Genomic DNA, 20,530 nt, shown 5'->3' on the forward strand with positions numbered 1-20,530 from the left:
CCATATTTTTCGTCCCATAGGACGCTCCGTCCCATAGACACACCTAGTTTTTTGGGGGGGGAATAAAGGGAAAAAAATTTCCCTTTATTTCCCCCCCCCAAAAAAAACCAGGTCAGGGAACAGCGGTATGGCGGCACTGCGCATCCCCGCTGTCCCCCGAGCTTGTGGGGCTGGCCGATGTCTGTCCGGCGCGCGGGATGCTCTGCTTTAGGGCGCCCCGGGCGGCAGGCTGCTATCCGCAGCGTGGGGAGCCCTGGGGGAACTCCCGCAGGGCTACCGACGCTGTGGGTGTCTGCCCGGTGCTAGGGGCGCTCTGCTTCAGAGCGGCCCTCGCGCTGGGCGACAGGCTGCTATCCGCAGCCTAGGGAGCCCTGCGGGAACTCCTGCGGGCTCCCCAGGCTTGCTGATAGCTTCCTGAAGCCTGGAGAGCAAGAGGGGTCGGTGCACACCGACCCCTCTCGCTCTCCAAGCTTCAGCGAAAGCCTGTATTCGCCCCATAGGACGCACACAGATTTCCCCTTCATTTTTGGAGGGGAAAAAGTGTGTCCTATAGGGCGAAAAATACGGTAAAACCTCTAAACAGCCACAAACGCAGCTTGCGTCACTACCACAAATCATGCAGTAGGTTTTTCTGCATTTGGAGAATCGAAGGGGTCGTTTAGTCAGAATTAGCAATAGTGCTATCTACATCATAAAAGTCTGTCTGTTTCCACTACATGCTTCCTGTACATTGGTAAACCAACAAAGTATGGTAATCCTAAAAGTCTCAAGTGCTACTTTACTCTTATAAAGAAAACTGGACTCTTCTAGAATTTTTGCTACTTGGGCAAACAGGACACATAAAAACACTATCAGCTACTTACTGTATTTTAATTCCTATGTACCGTATATAAACCTCCAGTAGGTGCACTGGTAGCACAGTTTCTCAGCCAGTTCACAGCTCCTATTTCAAATTTCATATTGAACATGTGGATATCAGGGCCTGAAGTTGGGATCTTAGCACACCCTCTATGCCTTGGGTGTACGTATGTGTGGAGATGACCTAATGTTCATTAGAATATCTTCCCCTCTGCTTCTTTGTATATGTGTTATAAAATTATGTTCTTCAGTACATATTCTTCTCCTGCCCTATTAACAAGAAGTGCTCAACAAAGCAATTCAAACAAATCAATACAACATTGTAAAAAAAAAAAAGGAAACACAAATTATTCATTTATTTTTATTTCTGGGGTTTGTGCATGATAAAAGATACACATTTGACTGAATTTTCCTATTGTTCCAACACAAGGTATTTTCTTTTCAGCTTTCTCTGTTAGATAAAGCATTAAAATACCATGGCATACACAAAGCTAAACCTACACACAAACACTCTTCAATGAACACCTTTCATCCTCAGCCTTAACTAGACATAGTTTATATTTCTTCTCAACAAGAGAGGGTGCATGGCTGTGGTGGGAAAGAAAGAAAAATTGACTTAAGATACTTCAGCATCGTTTTCAGAGAGTGCAAGACTTTATAGCATTCTTTAAACAAAACATGAAACTGGCTTACAAAGCTGGAATGTACAAAAAAAGTCGTTCACTCCAAGGACTGGAAAGGTACAACATATTGAACAATTCAGTTTCTAGCGCAGGGAGATTACAATACGCGATGCACATTATGGAACATTCCCATGTCATAAAGCAAGAAAGCAAACCACCAGGGTTAAGGCTGTGTTGCTCACAAACATCCACTTAAGTGTGGTACATTCATCGGAAACTACCACCATTTTGGAATCATCCTATGCTAAATACAAACATCTCCCATACATTCTCCAAACACAGACCTTGAAAATCATTGCTCACAGTTCATCTTCAACAGCATTTTCAATGGACATTAACATTTTGTTTCTTACTGTCATCCATTAAAAAGAAAATTAAAAAATTCATTTCCTCACACAACAAGCATAACTTAATGGGCACTTGTTTTCATTATGGCAACACTAGATCCTTAGTCATCAAAGAAAAAAATCAGCTGTAAAGTTGAAAGCCCTGTAATGTTTACAAAGGACAACAACAATAGACAATATTTTTCTTGCTACTTTGCTGAAACTTTAAATCAGTGTAAAAACTTTACTAGTATTTATCAGTTTTCCTTTTTTACAGTTTAAAAAAATCATTCAATGTACAGTTTGCAAGTTTATTGAAAAATGAACTGACAACATTTTTAGGCTTATTTTTAGCAAATGTTTACCTTAATTAAACACATGTACTTGCACTGCTCGTGATGCATTTACTACTTATTACTCTACCTTTGGGCACCACTTGACAGAAGATGGACACTGCAAACATAAACCAGAATCACCAAAAAAACACCATGGGGCAACCTTTTACTACCAATCCATTTTAAGTCTGTAGTGCAGATGTGTCCTAGGCTGTGGGTTTGGCAGTGTAAGTGGGGATGGGTCATGCCTTAGATCAGGGATTGGGAATGTGTGGCCTTTCATATGTTGCAATACAGATTCCATCATCTCTGATCACTGGCCCATGGGGCTGATCGAAGTTAAGAGTCCAACAATATCAGCAGAGCCACAGGTGCCTTATCCCTGCCTTTGTAAACTCTGTAATTCTGGCAAATGTTTGCCCGGCCCCCCAAAAATGACTTTAAAAAAAGAAGTTACATTTATACAATGGTTATTTTTTCATTTCTTCCATCAGCTAACCAGGTAAAGGGCAACAATTGTGAACAACTGGAAATTGGTGAGCAAGAAACATTTTGATTATTGCTAGCTAATTTTCAAACGCTCATTTTGCCACCTGCTCGGTTAGCTGATGTTGCTAAGCTTTCAAAATATCATCTGGCAAAAACATGAAATTCAACAATGGTCCAGACTAGCACCAGTTTGTAAATAGTGTGCATCGCCAACAGATTATAAATCTTAACAATTCATCAAGGAAGAACCAGGATCTTTTAAAAAAAAAAAGTTAGATATTGAGGGAAAGGCCACATTACCCTTAACATATGTTAGCTTTGTTGTAAAGGAAATAAGCAATAATTAAAATTTGAGTTGGTAGTACATACAACATTACTAAGGTATTATTTACTAGGATTAAGGAACAATTACTTTAGGAAAGCATTTGAAGGACAATGTCCGCATGCATGAAATGGTCTCCAAGTGTGAATTTATAACAATTTAAGTTTGGATGCTTCCCTAATACAATTCACTGGGAAGGGCGCCTACAAAAATTCCATTGAGATGTGAGCACAGATCTTCACTTGAAGTGAGAAGGTATCATGATGGACAGTTGTGCTCCTAGATCCAGTTTAAGAAATTGCCGAACTAAGAACAGTAACATTCAAGTGAATATTTCCTTTTGTCACAAGAACATGTTTATAAAAGCATAAGCATCTAAAATTTTAAGCCAGATTGGTTTGACAATATGTTGTGAATTACGTCTATAGTAATAACATACTTAACAGTTTGTGAGTTCCTTTATATTAAAAGTTCAATAACAATTACGAGACAGCTTAAGGTTTTTTTTGTTTTGTTTCTGCTTGCATGGCTTAATAAATACATATAAAATTGTAAATAGGATATCCCTTTTCACAAAGAATTTAAATAGGTTTCAAGGTGGTTCAGTGTCTGAGACTAATAGCATGCAGTGTCTGTCTATTGCCTTTGCAGACACTCAAAAATATTAATCCAGGAACCATAAATTTAGATTCTTAGCATTACTCATTTAAGATGTTTATTTTATAACAGTAAGTGAGAAGGAGTAAAAGCCTTTAAACAGTGCTTATCTATTCCTTAGTTTAAAACAACCAACTTTTTAGTTACTGTATTGTGGGCAAAGTAGGTAATAATCTTCATTTTTGCAAGTCTTCTCATTGTACTCATTATTTAAATGTTTTAAGGCTCTACCCACCCCAAAAGTGCAGGCTGGCTGATATTAAGATTCCACCCTGATAGGTCAAACTAAAGATCAAGAAGAAAAACGTAAAATTTGGGATTCACGAACCACACCATCAGGAATCTTCTTGCGTAAGGCCGGAGGCAATTCATGACCCCCACACTGCTGTAAAATGTATTTTTCTCACTTGATGTAACAACGTAGGCAAAAGTGTATTTGATGGAAATAACTTAAGCAAAAGGAGAAAACACATTGCAAGCACTGAGGTGAATCTGATAATTATAAGTTGCAAGACTTGTATGTGGGAAGGGGAAGAGAGGGAAATAGACCCTTTCAGAACATTCTCTCATACACAGGGTTATGCACATTCCTGTTTGTTATCACCTACATTTATGCTCCTTGTTCTTTTGTTCCCCACACTACATGCGCATATGAGGGAGGAAGTCATGAACAGTTTTTTAAACCCCTCTGTAGAACACTCTCGCACTCATAAGGATCTTCCAAGACTTGTTCAATTAATTCTGGTGCTCCGTCTTTCTGGAATTCAAACAAATGCACACCTGCTTTGGTAACCCTTGGTTTTACCCAAAATGAAACAAACAAACAAAAAAAACTGTCGACCACCAAACTCTCCTTTGGTTGCACAAGGCAGGCCCTCAGATGTGGTACATGTGTGGCTTATTATCCTATGTGAAAATGGGCAATTGGAACAAAGCAGATTGCTTTCATAAACCATAGCAAGAACCTGTCTGAAACACGGGTGTCAGGTGTGAAGCTAGCGAGGTTGACATAACGGCAATTAACTTTCTAATGAATCAGTACAGCGCTAATAGGAAACTGATTTTATGAAGTGCCAGCAGTAATCTATCCCTATTGGAATATATTCCCATAGCTTTTTAGAAGTTTCAGGCTTCCGGAAAAATCCCTACAACACACACTGAGCAGTAGGAAAATTGATAAACATGTACATCAATCCCACAGAGGGCAAGAAGTTTGCATTGATTTTTGTAGTGCTAGAAGTTAAGCTGTGTGAGGTCTGACAGGAAGGGCTAACCATATCTCTTTACTAAAAGAAACTACTCATTACAGTTACTAAGACTGAAGAATGTTACAAGTGTAATACTTACTAGCGCTATGCGATCTAGAAGACTCCCAGACTTCCTGCTGGGTTAAATAATGCTCTACAGTAACAATTTCCAAAAATGGAAGCTTTAAACAAGTGCTCCCATTCACATGTTAAATAAACGCTTTAGATCATGTTGCTTTTAAAATTCTTTTCCCTCCTTCAGAACCTCAACCCCCCCCCCAGTCAATTACATGAACGCCTGATCTACAAGCTGCAGTTCACATGTCTAGTATCCCATTGTCTCTAAATTCGGTGGGGAGGGAAGAGGGTCTTATTTATTAATCCTTATAATCAGTTCAGTGCGTAACGTATGAGGTGCAAGTCCTATGTAAACAAGGTAGGTTTGGAAATTAAAAAAAACCAAAAACTGGAGACTCCTTCAGTATTAAAATTGAAATATTTAAGAAGTAGACATCCTACACACACAAAAAGATCTATGTTGGCCCTCAGAGGCTAGTAACTTCTTGAGCAGGAGCTGCTGCAGTTGTTACTGTAAGTATCGATAGACTTTGAAGCAGTGATTGCCAGAGTCTGCAACGACAACATGACCATCTGAAGTAAGGGCCAAACCTTGGGGACCATAAAGTGGATCTGCGGATGTATTAATATAGGATAAAAAGGATCCACTCCCATCAAAAACCTGCAAAAAAGGCAAAGAGAGAATGTCAGCCAAAGACAGTGAACTGTGGATACCTAGAAGCTAATATGCATAAATGCAGGCAGCCACGCAGATTCACATGAAGTAAATAGAATTATAGAAGGTGGCAAAGTCACCAGCTACAACCCTATCTGCTGAAAGTCTGCCATGGTCACACCCAGACTAGATTGACATAATTTAATCTGCCTGAGGCTGTATTTAGAGATAGTTCGCAGCCACCCAGAGTGGCTGGGGAAACCCAGTGAGATGGGCGGGTATAACAACAACAACAACAACAGCAGCAACAACAACAACAACAACAGGAATGCAGCTGCAAGGATGCTTGCTGGGACCTAGGCTCAGAGCATAGACACACCAATACTTTCTAATCATTTTCAGGCTCAATTTAAAGCACTGGCATTGCTCTTTAAAGCTCTAAACATTTTGGGAACAGGTTACCTGAAGGGCTGTCTGCACCCATAGAAAACTCTCAGACCTGCATTTAAGAGCTACCAGACTGGTGGGCATCAGAGACAGAGCCTTTTCAACAGTGGCCCAAATAACCTTGGAATTCTCTCCCAGTACGTATGGCCCATCTTAATATAAATTAAAAAAAACTGTTTTGAACTCCATTCTCTTAAAAGTGCCCTGGGTTGGGTACTAAATTGCTTGAAACAGCTGCTGTTGTTCTTAAGTTTTTCTGTAATTGGGTTTTATAGGTATATTAGAAGTTGGTTTATGGAGTAATTATCTTTTGTAAATTGCCTTAGGAGGGTTTTGTCCTGAAACGCAAAACATCCAAGTATTTTAAATTGAATCAATCTATTATCTATGCTCTGCCCTATCTAGTTCTCTGCTACCAGGTTAGAACAGGAAACACTTCTTGCTGCTGTTGTGTTTAGAGGCTTGGGGTTCTTAGAAATAAGAACCTGGACTCAGGTTATGCTTGTTAAGACTTAGAGGTTTATTTTAGAATTCTTTCCTAACGTACAGGCTGGCATTCCCCTTATGTTAAATCACTCTTTAATTCAGATCTTGTGTGTGAGTCCTTTTATTGGGTACAAGGGGAGATAAAGGGTAATATAATCATGCATTCAGACAATGCATTGGGGTTTCCACTCCTCTCAGAAGGATGTGTTTAGATCCTAACATGGGCACACCTTTAATCCTGACATATGCTTCTTACCAGCTGAAGAGCCACAAGTTCCCCTTCCCTTAACTACACAGCTACTCCATTACTCATTGATATTTTCTCTCAATAAGGTGCAATGCTTATCTCAGAGGAAGACTGAGTTGGAAAGTCAATGGGACTCTTACTTAATTCGTAAATATGCAAGAGACTGTGTTGAACATTTTGGAGATGGGATGCTTGGACCCGAAGATGAGGAAACATCCCCATCCAAACAACATACATAATACTGAGCCAACTGACTTAAAAATCACTTGTTCACCTGTATTCGACTGTTTCCCCAGTCTGCTACAATAATATTTCCATTAGAATCTACAGCTACTCCTGTTGGAGCGTTGAACTGTCCATTCCCTTCTCCATTAGATCCAAATTTCAACATGAATTCACCTTCCTGGTTAAATACCTGAATAAATTAAAAAAAATAAATCAAGACACAAATTATATAGTACTTGATGATGATGGTTAAGAGCCTAAAGCCAAAACTAAATAGTTATCATCCTCAGACGTATAAATCAAAACTTAATGGAAGACAAACATTCCCTTTCTGAGGCAACAGGAAGAAACCAAGTCAGAGACAAAAGTATAGTTAAACCAACCAAAAATGACAGTACTGTCTGCAGAAGAAAATTATAGCAATCTGTGCAAGAAGGAACCAGCAAGTTGTTGTTTTGTAAAGCCTAAAATATTAAAGCCATCCTAAGCTGCTGACACACAATGGCCTAGCTGAACAAACAAGGGTCTTAAGTCTACTGTTGCTGTTCTACTGGGAGCTAAGCCATGGTGGCTTCTGAACCCAGACTCATTGCTTATCTCTCCCAAACAAAGCATGTGTGGTAAGCCACAAACAAACCCTGGTTACAGTTCATGATTTGCTTGCAAGAAGAAATTATTCTCACACACACAAAAATCATTTTTTGTTTTTCTGTAACAGGATCCTATTGCAAACACATATAGGATTGCACTGCACATCTCTGGAGCAGGTCACATGTAGCAGCAAGCCATTGTTTGGTATTGCAGGCACAAGCAGGAATAAGCCATAGTCACTCAAATTCATGCATTCTCCCCTTCCCTCCTTCTGTGTGGCTGGGAGAGTGGGTTTCCATCAGAATTGATTTTCACTTTCTCCTAATCTTATCATTGCAAGCAAACCAACGATGGTGATTCAATGAGGGTGGGGAGCACCCAGGTTAATTTAAGAAGCCAGCTTCAAAGGAGCAGAGTTTGTAGCTGGCTTGTTTTGAAACAGGCCAGAATTAGTTATCAACCACTATCTTTGGTTTGCACACAAGGGCAACCCAATTTGGGAAAGTAAAGCTGCCAAAGTCCTCCTCCCAACTGCATATGAAGAGGGTGGGCATACAAGCCACTCATGCTCACTCCAACTCATGTCCATAGTGCTAAACCATGGTTAGCATTACATAGTCATTTGTGCAATGCAGTTCCTTCTTATTCTCCTCTTCCCAACAGCCCTCTGTATGCTCCCAACATCTGTTCTGGAGGGTTGGGGAGGTGTTCGGGGGCCTGGAGGGTGGGAAGAGAAACTAGAAGTCCCATCATGCAAACATTTTTTTTCAGTTCCAAAAATTGAAAGTGTGTGATGCCCAGTATTACAGAATTAATGTCATGTATGCCCATTTTTAAACAAGAGCCCCAAATCCAATTTCCTAGTGCATCCTCCCTCCCATGTGGGGGTTTCCTTTCACTGTAATCAGTAACATTCCCACGCATGGAGAGCTGAAGGGGGGGGGGAGGATTTGCTTTCCTAGCAATTTATATATGTTTGTTTTTTACATACACACAGAACCATAAGTATGCATGAAAGCTTGGCTTCATGACAACTTTATAATACAATCCATGCTTTTCAATAAAATTATATTTGCATGCTTCCATTTCCTTGTATTTTTGGGTATGATACATAGTAGACTGTCCTGTGTAAATGAAATGTGGCAACATTTACGTAGGAGTTAGCAGAAGGTCAAGGCCGTTTTCTAGTTATACTACAAATCAGTGTGTCGAAAATATTCCCTGAGCTGCAAGGCCACAACAATTACAGAGAAAGGTTTGGAAAGTTGCCCTTGCCCATTTCAGTATCGCTGGGGAAGCCAGAAGGAAGGGAGGATGTTAGCTACAATCCTGGCCACAGTGTATTTTGAAAACCATGTGCTGGGCCGTACCTTTGGAACCAGGAGCTTAATCCAGATCGGTTTTGAGTTCCCTTCCATTTTATTAGCAGGATGGCAATGAAATTTCTTCCCCATTTTCAGTCAGATTTCTAACATACTGTATTTTATTTCCTTGTTTGCCAGAGCCTGGCCATAGAACTGAAAACCTCTGTTGTCATTAGGAAATCCTGCATTGCTGAACAATTGCTGCTTCTCAGGGTGTATGTTTATTAAAATAGGAGCTCCCCCCTGCTGCTAAACTCTGCCAACAATCTACTTAGGGTCTCCCCTGTGGTCTTGCTTCCTTAATTGTAATCCAAAACCACAGGAACAGTTATTTCCTGCCTAATACCAGAAGCCTATGAAAAACAGTCTCAATTCAAAATTGCCCATTTGGCTCCAACTTAAGAGTTATACTTCTCAGCTGTATGTAGATTGAAAGAAGCCCTATAATAGCCCAAGCCACATTTCACTTGCCCACGTGGGACTTGTGCCTTCCTGCTGCTCTTAGCTTTGTTCTACACATTACTTTTATCACAGAACCCACTTGGAAAGGTCTCTGTATGGCTTCTGTAGGGTGTAGCAATGGTCACTGAGTGCAGGGTGGGCAGAAGGCAGACTGAGATCTATTGGTAGATCTCTGGGTGATTTGCAGTAGATGGACAGGGTCCATCAAATTCCTCATTCCAGCTTTGTATAATGTAGCTTCCTATGCAGCCAATGGCACATATGGCTTACTTCTATGTAGTAATTTTGCAATTAAGTTAAGTGACCCAGAGTATCCTGAATACTTGGCACAAGAGTAACTTTCTCCAGGGGACAACTAGCATTTCAAAATGATGGTGTGAAAAGACTCCAAGAGCTCCTTTCTAGAGATCCAACTTCATACTTCTTGAACCAATTTAAAAGAACATACACAGCTTTATTTTAAAAGAGCAAAGCAAGAGACTTAATCCAAGTATTTCCCCACTTCTAAATGTAAACAATTATTTCTTGTTGGCTGATGCAGAACACCTGTGAATTTAACTACATATTGGGAGTAACAGCTTCAATGCATTATCAATGGGATTTTATATTTTATGAAGAAGTAACAGCATCGTACCTTGACCGAGTGGTTGTGGAAATCGGTAATAATAATTTCATTATTGTGGTTGACGGCTGCAAAATGAGGCCCTGCGATAATGGAAGGAAGGAAGTTCAATGCAGGAAGAAAGATAAATCATGACAACAATATTTCAATCCATGTGAAGTAGCAGTTTGTATGTGGGTTCTGATCAAAATGGTTGATGTGGACCAATGCGCTAGCAGCATGCCTGATTGGAGGTGGCTCTGGAAAAGGCAGCACCAGGTGGTGCTTTAAGGTTCCATTTTGAACTCTACATGTTGCTGCATTCACTATCACATGTTAATGGCTGAAGAAGAACATAATCAGCTATGAACTCAATAAAATTATGAACTTGGGCACAGTACAAGTACTCTAGAGAACAATAAATAAAAAGGTTTCTATCTGGCCAGCTTCAAAACCAGTTTGACTGGTTTCCATCCACTAAATGTTTAGTACAACTTTCAAGTTGAACAATAGACTACTTAAAATTTGTTTAACATCTGCAAGTGAGCATGCTTCTTGTTCTTGGTCATGCTGGCTGGGGCTGATGGGAATTGGGGTCTAGCCAGATGTGGAGATCATCACATTGACTCCCTCTGTCTTAAAACGTGACATGATCAGCAAGCCACAGGAGTCAGACCAGAGGAGTTTTGTTGTTCCTGAAAGACTGCTTCCCCTCACCCCAAAGGCCTAAGGAACAACTAGAGTGAAAATTACGCCCACATTTCAGGGTTTTCACTGATTTTATATCTGCTGCTTTTTGTATTTTTACTGTTGCTGCAATAATAGTTTTTGTTGCTGATATTTCTGATCTGTTTTATATTTGTTTTATGGTTCTCCTTTGCAAGCTATCTTGAAAATCCATATTAATAAAATGGGGGGGGGGGGGAAGAAAGAATTACAGTTCCCAAGACTGTTTGGGAAAAGCAGCTTACCCCCCACATAGCTACAATTCCCAGCATCCTTAATAAACTGCAGTTCCCATTAGTATTTAAGGAAAATAATGTACTTTAAATGTATGGTGTGCCCTCAACCCATGTGTTTACTGAGCCCCTGTAGTACCTTTTTAAAAAAAGAAAAAGCAATTGTATGTCTCAAGTTTAGTAAAGCAAATACAACAGTCTCATGACAAACAAATTTATATACTATTTTTGTGCTGTGTATTTTGGGTATAAGGACCACAATAAAGCTGTATGTGTTTATTACAACATAATTGTTCATGGACTAGAGCAGTGGTGTCCAAACATTTTTCAAATAGGGCCAGATTTGATGAAGTAAAGGGCTGTGAGAGCCGACCAAAGTTGAAAGTTGTTGTTCTTTTTTTAATATTGAAATTCTCAAGGGTTTTTTTTTTATTAGGATTTTACCCCAGGAAATAGACTACCACAGGGGCTGGATTAAACCGACCGGTGGGCTGGATTAGGACTTTGGACATGCCTGGACTAGAGGGTTGCCATATTTCAAAATGTTGTTGACCTTTTTTTGTCAAAGCTGTCAAAATTTTGGCGATGTCCAGGAAATTATGGATGTGTGACAGCACTAATGGACTACAGTCTACTTATTGTGTCTTGCTTACTGTGGTGATGTTAGAGTGATGCTTTTTCAGCATGCTCAAATACACACACACGATCTGGATAAAAGAAAATGCATTTTAGACAGCAACTGATACCTGCAAACTGCTTATCTCCATTGCCTCGGCTTCCAAACCTGGTTACTATTTTTCCATTTGGCTGGAAGATAAACACACAACATGCTTTGTTGTCCACCACAATGATGTGCCCATTGCGATCCACAGAAACACCTTTTGGTCCCATGAGCTTTCCAGATCCAATTTTTGTCTATAGGAGCAAAGAAAGAGATTAAAGTTGCTTCAGACATACACACATTTGGACTGCTGTAATGTTCTCTGGGTTTTTAGCGTTGCCACTATTCATACTTGGGAGAAGATTCTGTAGTAAATTAGTGCAAGAGATTGGTAGTAATGACTTTCATTGTGATCTATATCGGGAGTGGGGATCCTCATGCCTCTCTGTTTGGCCCTCTGAAATCCCCTCAGGCCACAACACTTACTATCCCTGCTTTTGCACCCTGTTTTTTTGCCTGGTTAAAATGCAACCGTGATCTCCGTTAATGACTCTTGTGGGCCTGGATGGAAGCAGAGAGGGCTATGAGAGTGTTGTAGAAAGTGTCCTAGTGTACATAGGTAAAAATGTATATTGGTTACATTATCCACTTCTGTTTCTGGCACTCAGAAGGTTGCCCAGAACGGAATGAGATTCCCACCCTGTATGATTTTAAGTCAATACCAGGGCAAATGTTTAGCGTCTTCCCCCCACCCCACCCTTCCTTCCATCTCAGAACAAACAAAATAATTTCATCTGCATGAATTTGTCCATCCTTTCCCTCATCACCAAGTTAGTTCTTCAATCAAGAACTACAGAATCAATTCCCCAAGCCTTCAGAAAAATCATTGGTTTACCAAACTATTAATTTTAAAATGGCGGTGAGTTTCCTTGTATTTTTTTATTTGTACTTACCTTAAATTTTCCATCAGAGGAGAATATGCTAACCCACTTATTGTCATAGTCGGCAATAATGATGTCACCACAAGGATGCACAGCCACTCCCGTAGGCCGCTGCAACTGACCAGGGGACCTTCCCCGGATACCAAAACGACTCTTGAACTGGCCATCAGTGGAAAATATCTGTAATTTTCAAAAATAGTTTTTTCACATAAGATGTATCCATGTATACACATCCATGAGATTAAAGGTGGGGTGCAGATTTAAATAAATGAATGAATTTTTAACGGGAAAGTGGCATTTGAGTCATTACGTGAACTTAACGCAGAAGTAATTATGAATCCTTCACTATCAAGATCTTATAATCTTGACACTTCAGAGAACATGTTTCTTTTCCGCATTTGATCAGTACTGTATCTTTCCAAAACAATCCATTATGGGTAAAGAGAAGAAAAACGAGCATACCTGCACACACTGATTATTGCTGTCCGCTATTAATATTTTTCCATTTGTAGATGCAGCTACTCCCTGAAGATTTGTAAACTCCCCTTTGTTTCTCCCTTTGGTACCTAAAAGGAGATGTACATATAAAAACAATTAGGGAAGAAGTTATGTACATGGCTGCAAAAACTCTCTAGGTCCAATCAGCAGTTTCATCATTAGGAGTCTAGTTGTATTACATGGAAAGGGGCTTCACAATGGTTGGGGTAGAGAAAATAAACCATTATCATGAATATACAATATAAAGATCAACAGGGGAAGGTCCACAATCTCCAGAACAGGGGTGTCTAGGACTCTGGGGGAGCTGAGTGTGTTGCTCTCTCCTTTCTCCCCCACTATGGGCAGGGACTTCTGTGTCCAAGAGGGAATTCCAGCTGCCTTTCAAGATAATAAGGTTTTGGAATACGCCTTTGAGGGATGAGATAAACAGGCAGTCTTGTGACAGAAATATTGTTTTTGAATTATGAACTCCATAAGCAATATAGATGGGGTGATTCCCCCACCCAGAAGTGCATACAACAATTACTAAATACAATATTTTTGGCACAGAAAATTAGAGGGAGAGCCATCTAGTTAGGAAAGTCCAACTACAGTAGGACTAAGGCTCACTTACAACAAGCTTAACAATATTATGTGTGTTTTAACAAATTAAATAGAGTGAGATTATGATTTTGGGGGAACATGAAGAGTGTGTGTATGAACTTAACAGTGCTTTTTGTTGCTATTTTTTAATGTTGTTAGTATTGTTTTACAGATTACAAAAGCCATACTGATTTGTTAATTATATGACTTTTGCTGTAATTTTGATGTTCAGCTTCTTTTTTAGTTGATGTTTTGTGAGCAGCGTTTTGTAGATTGCATCTGTTTTATTGATGATTTGTTAATTATTTTATATGATTCACACTGCATCTGTGATGTGCTATTATGTTTTATTGTGTTGTTGTTATTTATTGCTTGTAGGCCACTATGCATGTCTATGCCACTTTTCATTCAAATGAATATCCATCGATCAACCAACACCTCTGAGCTAGATAATATCCTATGGCAGGGATGGGAAACCAAGGACCCTCCAAAGGTTGCTGGACTACAGCTTCCATCATTTGGTCATGCTGGTTGCAGCTGATAGGAACCGGAGTCCAACAATTGCTTGAGTGCCACAGGTTCTTCTCTCCTACTTAGTGTTGACATTTATCCCAAAACAATACAGTTTCACACACTCTGTTTGCAGCTGGACATTGCAATCCAAATAATTTAGAAGGCAAAGCACTCCATACCTACTCTGAAGATCAGGTCATCTTCAATGGGATTCTCTTTCCTTTTGCCAGTGCTGTACATACTAGCTGGTCTTTTCACAGCTTTCTGCTTCACATGTCCACTGCCAGGAGACTTCACACGCCTCTTAACTCCTTCGGTGGTAGGGGACACATCGGCCGACCTGATTACCTTGAGTTTGAACGGGCTGCCCCTGATATGCTGATCATAGAGTCTCAAGGAAAGGGTAAAGTCCCCTTCTTTCTGGACAGTATACAAAAATTCGTAAGTGCCATTTTTATTGTCAAGTATTTCTCCGTCCGCCACACTCCCATCAGGCGTGCTGAGCTCAGCCGTGAGGTAAGCATTCCCAGATTTACAGAGCTCACCATCCTTGTCCTTGGTAGTGATGGTGACCGACATCGGCTGTCCTATCACCGTCTGCTTCAGTCCTTCACCCGTGGCCACTGTTTCAGAAGCAACAGCATTTGTGGTTAAAATAGTACCAAGATTATGAATGGACTTCTTCAGCCCATCCGTTTCCACTATGAAGTCCAGTTGATCATTCTCACGAGGCTGCAGTGGGAAGTCGCGGACAGCCAGCTCGTTCAGCTTATCGCTCATCTGCTTCTTAACAAGCAAGACTTCCGTCTCGGTTCCATGGTTGAGTGCTTGGGCTGTAAAGTTGCTACAACTCTTTATGTTTTCCTGTCCTTCCAATAGGCTATCAAGCTGAGTCTGCAGGACCTGGATAGACAGAATGCTGTGGTTATATAGATTTGAGTTTTAAACCAAGTAGCCCAAAAAATAAATAAATGAATTCCCACCTATCATGGGAAATGTAGAGGTATGACCTTGAACGGAATAATGTTGCAGAAAATTTGTTGGGCTCTATTAAAACAAAACAAAACAAAACAAAACAAAACAAAACAAAACAAAACAAAACAAAACAAAACAAAACACATGAATAGCATTGATCAAATAAGTGCTAAGTTCTCTTGGATGATTTTTTTTTTAAAAAAAGCTTCCAGTTTGGAGAGCTTTTGTTCATGACATTATTTTGACATAAAACTAAACTGTTGTTGTATTTTTGTATTACATGAACAAGCCTTGGGCCAAACTGAAGACAGATAAACTTTTTCATATGAGGATATATGGAAAACACCCAGAACACTGTATTTCCTCCACTCCCCAAGATAGGGACACTTAGCTTTTATAAGATTTTTACAACTATTTGACTAATAACATCCAGAAAAGAAAAGTAAAAAATGAAAATACAACCAATAACTATGAAACAATGATGCAATATAAAGTTGTTGTTGCCATAGTTTTTGTTTTTTTAATAAAAAAATCGTAACAATTAAAAATATATCTCTGACTCAAGTGTTACATATCACTTCTGCATTTTTGTAAGGGAATTTTGTTGGATAAAATGAATTTGTTCAAGGATGTGCTGAATTAATTGTGTTCCCAATTAACCTTACATGGCAAACATGCCATTTCCTAGCCTCTCTCTCAGCTAAAGATTAGATTTCAGACATTGTTTCTCCCAGCAGCATCACCCAACAAATGAAATAAAATATGACTGAAAAGAACAAGGGTCTTACTTTATGTTTAAGGCCATAATTCACTTCCAATTCCATGAGCAACACACTCTTGCGGACATTTAAAGTCTTCTGGAGTTCATCAAAAGTGGAATGAATGTCATCTACGATGCTGGTCTTTTGGTTGGTCAGCTGATGTATAATTTCAGATAGGAAATGAAGTGCTGTATCTATCTCTGGAAGCCTGTTGGAATCGTAAATCACAAGTGCTGTTTGAAATAGAATTGCCATAGTTTTTCCTTGTGAAATCATGCAACAAGATTTTTATTCTTGGTGATTACAATGGGATAAAGATACAAATCAGATTTCAAGTGTTTCTTAGAAGAATTCTGTTACAGAGACTTTATAGCACAAGGAAAAGGATGGGGAAAGAGGCAAGAGAAAGCAAGCTCAGGCACCCCTTTTGAAATTCTTTATATAACATAGTTACAATGGTACCTCAGGTTACATACGCTTCAGGTTACAGACTCCACTAACCCAGAAATAGTGCTTCAGGTTAAGAACTTTGCTTCAGGATAAGAACAGAAATCGTGCTTCTGCAGCATGGAGGCAGCAGGAGGCCCCATTAGCTAAATTGGTGCTTCAGGTTAAGAACAGTTTCAGGTTAAGAACGGATCTCCGGAACGAATTAAGTACTTAACCTGAGGTACCACTGTATATAGTTCTCTCTACAGTGGTACCTCGGTTTTTGAACGTAATCCGTTCTGGAAGACAGTTCGACTTCCAAAACATTTGAAAACCGAAGGCGGTCTGCAAATTTAATTGAGAAAATTGAGAAACACTCAGTGGAAGCCATTTGACTTCTGAGGCGCATTCGGAAATGGATGCATTTACTTTTCGGTTTTCGGCAGTCGAAAACCAAAATGTTCAACTTTTGAGACATTCGAAAACCGAGGTACCACTGTATTCTGCCTTGGAAAGCAGACTGGCTGCCTTGGAAAGCAGAGGACCCTGGGAAGAACCCCTCCCTTGGAGATCTCAGAGCAGAGAGAGCAGGTGACAATGTCTGGGGTGTGAGGTCGGGGCTACTCCTACCACACTGTGTGTTAAAGCATGCACATTGCAGAAGAAGTTCCATACCTTTTGTTGACAGCATCTAGCTGTGCTTGAAGCGAAGCCTTGTGTTGTTCTACTACATCTTTGAGAGGTACTGTGGGGTGCTCTGCATGCTCGCCTTCTGTACATTCCCGGCACATGGCTGTCTCACAAGACTGGCAGTAAAATTCCATCAGCTGATTACAGAGAGGGAGAGTGTGACTATCAGCAGTTTTTCCAAATAGAGACACACCATTTTGAATACTGAGCCTGTCTACTCAGATACAAGCCCTATTGAATTCCCAGGTAAGAAGGGCAAGGATTGCAGCCTTAGCCCCACAGACTTCCATGGGCTTGCTTTTGAACAAATGCGCATTGGATTGTTCTGCTAATGCCCTGTGCTGGGAAAAAATTCTGCTACAAATCCTGCAAGCAAAAAAAGTCAACAGAATGGGATTTATGTGATAAATAGCCATGTGAGCTGATGACTGGAGTTCAAACCTATTGCACCATCAAACAAAACGTTTGCTTGTGATTAAAATGTTAAAAAGCAGTGATTATGTTTAATGCCATGGATTTATAGCTGTGGTTTGTATGAACCATTATGTTGTATTTTTCCCTACTTTTAAGAATCACAAATAAATACATACACAATTTAGGGTACTTTAAATTCCAAAAGGCACACTCACGGCTGTCATGTTCTTTCTCATGGCTGTCATTTTCTCACTATTTGGTTTCAGATAAAACTGTCATGCCTTGTGCTTTAGGAGTATTAAGTTACTTCACAAATGCCTAAGGCATTAGTGATGCACTCTGAATTACAAAACAGAATGGCATCAGGTTTGCATATAATGAGGGCCATATTTTTGGCAGCCAAAAGCTTAACAGAGAGTGATCATTGCTGCTTAGGGCTGGCATTTAAAAGTTTACCAGAGGGAGAGAGCATCAGTTATTTTTCAAACTAAGCAAGAGAACATTAAAAGGAATTATATAAAAAGGACTCGGTGAGGCCAAGAAGCTCTTGCAGATCCACATAAATAGAAGCTTTTCATCTAACAAAGGATAAAACATTTTCACTTTCTTATTTCTAGTCTGCAACCTACAAAAGAAAAAGGACTGAAGAAGTTTCCACAATCTGTTTAAGGTCGTTTTGAATGGCACTACTGTTACTTAGTGGAGTCTGGATACTTCAGAAAGATAAAGATATTTTGCGCTCCCAAGATGGTTTGGATACTTCCGAAAGAAAGAAAGAAAGAAAGAAAGAAAGAAAGAAGGCAAACTCCATGAAATGAAAAACTGTCTCATTGAAGGAAAGCCAGGAACTTATTGCTTAAAACTAGGATGTCATGGTCACAACAAGAATATATAGTTTGTAAGGAGTGGACCTTACTGATCATAAATCTTCTGATTTGCAGATGAAAACCAGGTACATATGCTACCAACCTACCTACAAAAAAGGTGTATTTTTGTCTTGTAATACTGGATCTGTTTTTTTAAGTCACATTCATAAATTTCATACACTATTTAATTGTAAAAAATGGTTTACAGAAAGATAAAAAAATAAAATCAAGAAAAAATCACAATCCTGCTTTGAGTGATACATTAGCAGAAGGGGGGTTTGAGGAACAAAGGAGAACAATGATCATAATTGGAGGAGAGGAAGAGGAGAGAGCAGGGGAACATGGTGCTCTCCAGATTTCTGGCCTACAGTTCCCATCTTCCTTGACTGTAGGCCATGTTGGCTGAGGCTGATGGAAGCTGGAGGCCAATGACATCAGGAGGGCCATAAGTGTATAGCACCGTGTGTTACATCCAGGAGTCATGCTGCCAAGCACTTGATTGCATTTCAATTTTACGAAAAGCTTCCTAATCAAGTGCAGCAATGCTTGCAATGCCGCTCACATTATATTGGCACACTTTGAATGCAAGATAGTGCTTGGTGATGCAACAACAAGGATGCCAACCCACCAGTTCAAGTGGAATAATGACATAATTCTGCCCATATGCTCCATTTATTCCCAAGGACCCTTTTTAGCATATGTGCCCTATGCAGATTTTTCATCTTTCAGTGCCACTGATTACCATAACCGGAAAACAATTGTGCCAGGTGGTGTAAAGCTGAATCTAATATTATTTCTCTTGAATGGTTTTTGTCCACATGCAGGCTATGACCTGCTATCAGAAAGGAATACTCCCAAACCTTGTACCTAGGCCAGATTAGCTAAGAACTTGCTGGGAAAGGGATTGCTTTCCCTCCTGTTCAAGGGCAGACTTGGGGAATATTTTACAATATGAGCCCAAAATTGGCACCCCCAAATGGATCTTCTCAATTATGGAGCTTATCAATTTTTCATGCCCTGTACTGGTGAACAGCCCACACCACCCTAAATCTGACATTGTTCTGGTTGGTTTGGTTTGTTGCTCTGGAAATATTTGCTCTGCAGACACCTCCTGCAGTTCACTTGCTCCATAATTTACCTATTATGATCTGGATTGCCTAGGTCAGCCTTCCACAGCAAAGTGTTTTCCAGATGCTTCTTAGGGTCCCACCTCCACCCACCCTGATGATTGGCAATGCTGGGCAGGGCTGATGGGGAGTTGCAATTCAACAACATCTGAAGTGCACCAGGTTGGTAAAGATTGAAAATATACTGATGATAGGAAAGGACTCACAACAGTGGTGGTAATGGAGAAGGAAATGGAATTTCAACTCAATGAATACTTGATTTCATTTATGGATGAAAAGAAGAGCAAAAGTAGCAATACACCTTTTTAATTATAGACAGCTGCTTTCACTTAAAACTAAAATGGATGTACAAAATACAGCTTAAATGAATTATAGAACATTAACATCTCATCTTGATAGCCAGAAAGCACATTTACTAACCATGATCAATATCATGACATGTCAATGCAATGCCCTACAAAACAAAAACATAACCAAAACTATCAATATTGGGCTGACTGAGAGTTAATTTGATGTCACACAAAAATTCATCCAAATTCACTCTCTAGTACAGTATCCAATGAAAGTATTCAATCGATTGAATAAAATCTATCAAGCAAACGATTTATGTTGTCATTGCAGAAATTAATAAATCATTTGCAAGTCCAATAGTCCCCAACTTTCATTTCAGGGCGAGCCACTGAAAATTGCAATTTTCCTGCCAAATAAATTGATGAAGCCTTATTTATAGGCACCTAGTCCACTTACATTTCCTTCATGATTGGGGCAGGAGAGTGGCTTCCCTGCAGCAACAGCTGTGACAGTCTCCAAGATGGAAGACTCCTCAATGCTATTGTCTGGAGTTCGCTGCAGGACATCCATCAGGTTGGTGATGAAGAAGTTGTTCTGAAGAGCAGAAACCCCTTTCTCTGGCAAGATGGATGTTTGGCGGCACACTGGGCAAGAAAGGGTTAAGCTGTGGGCTGGAATGTAATTCTGTAGGCACCTAATGAGGATGGTAAAAAGATAAGCCAGTATCAAAAGCAAAAAGTAAACTGTGTT

The 20,530-nt window shown here is 39.9% G+C and overlaps 1 protein-coding gene across 6 annotated transcripts in view; it reads right to left on the reverse strand.

The window, feature by feature from the left end:
• Window positions 1-1,205: 1,205 nt before the first annotated feature.
• TRIM2 (tripartite motif containing 2) overlaps window positions 1,206-20,530 on the reverse strand; it is a 50,583-nt gene continuing 31,258 nt past the window's right edge. For 5 of the 6 annotated variants that reach the window (XM_053403084.1, XM_053403085.1, XM_053403081.1 and 2 more), the window contains 10 exons: window positions 20,237-20,474; window positions 17,068-17,219; window positions 15,991-16,171; window positions 14,407-15,130; window positions 13,097-13,200; window positions 12,647-12,814; window positions 11,779-11,947; window positions 10,107-10,177; window positions 7,105-7,245; window positions 1,206-5,656 (listed from right to left, as the gene is read on the reverse strand). In XM_053403084.1, coding sequence (XP_053259059.1) covers window positions 5,504-5,656; window positions 7,105-7,245; window positions 10,107-10,177; window positions 11,779-11,947; window positions 12,647-12,814; window positions 13,097-13,200; window positions 14,407-15,130; window positions 15,991-16,171; window positions 17,068-17,219; window positions 20,237-20,474 — 2,101 coding nt within the window. In that variant the 3' untranslated portion in view covers window positions 1,206-5,503. Of the gene's footprint in view, window positions 5,657-7,104; window positions 7,246-10,106; window positions 10,178-11,778; window positions 11,948-12,646; window positions 12,815-13,096; window positions 13,201-14,406; window positions 15,131-15,990; window positions 16,172-17,067; window positions 17,220-20,236; window positions 20,475-20,530 lie in introns of those variants that run through there. The other variant, XM_053403087.1, reaches the window with a different exon arrangement.

This window comes from Podarcis raffonei, chromosome 9 (genome assembly GCF_027172205.1).
Source record: "Podarcis raffonei isolate rPodRaf1 chromosome 9, rPodRaf1.pri, whole genome shotgun sequence".
Classification (NCBI taxonomy): domain Eukaryota; kingdom Metazoa; phylum Chordata; class Lepidosauria; order Squamata; family Lacertidae; genus Podarcis; species Podarcis raffonei.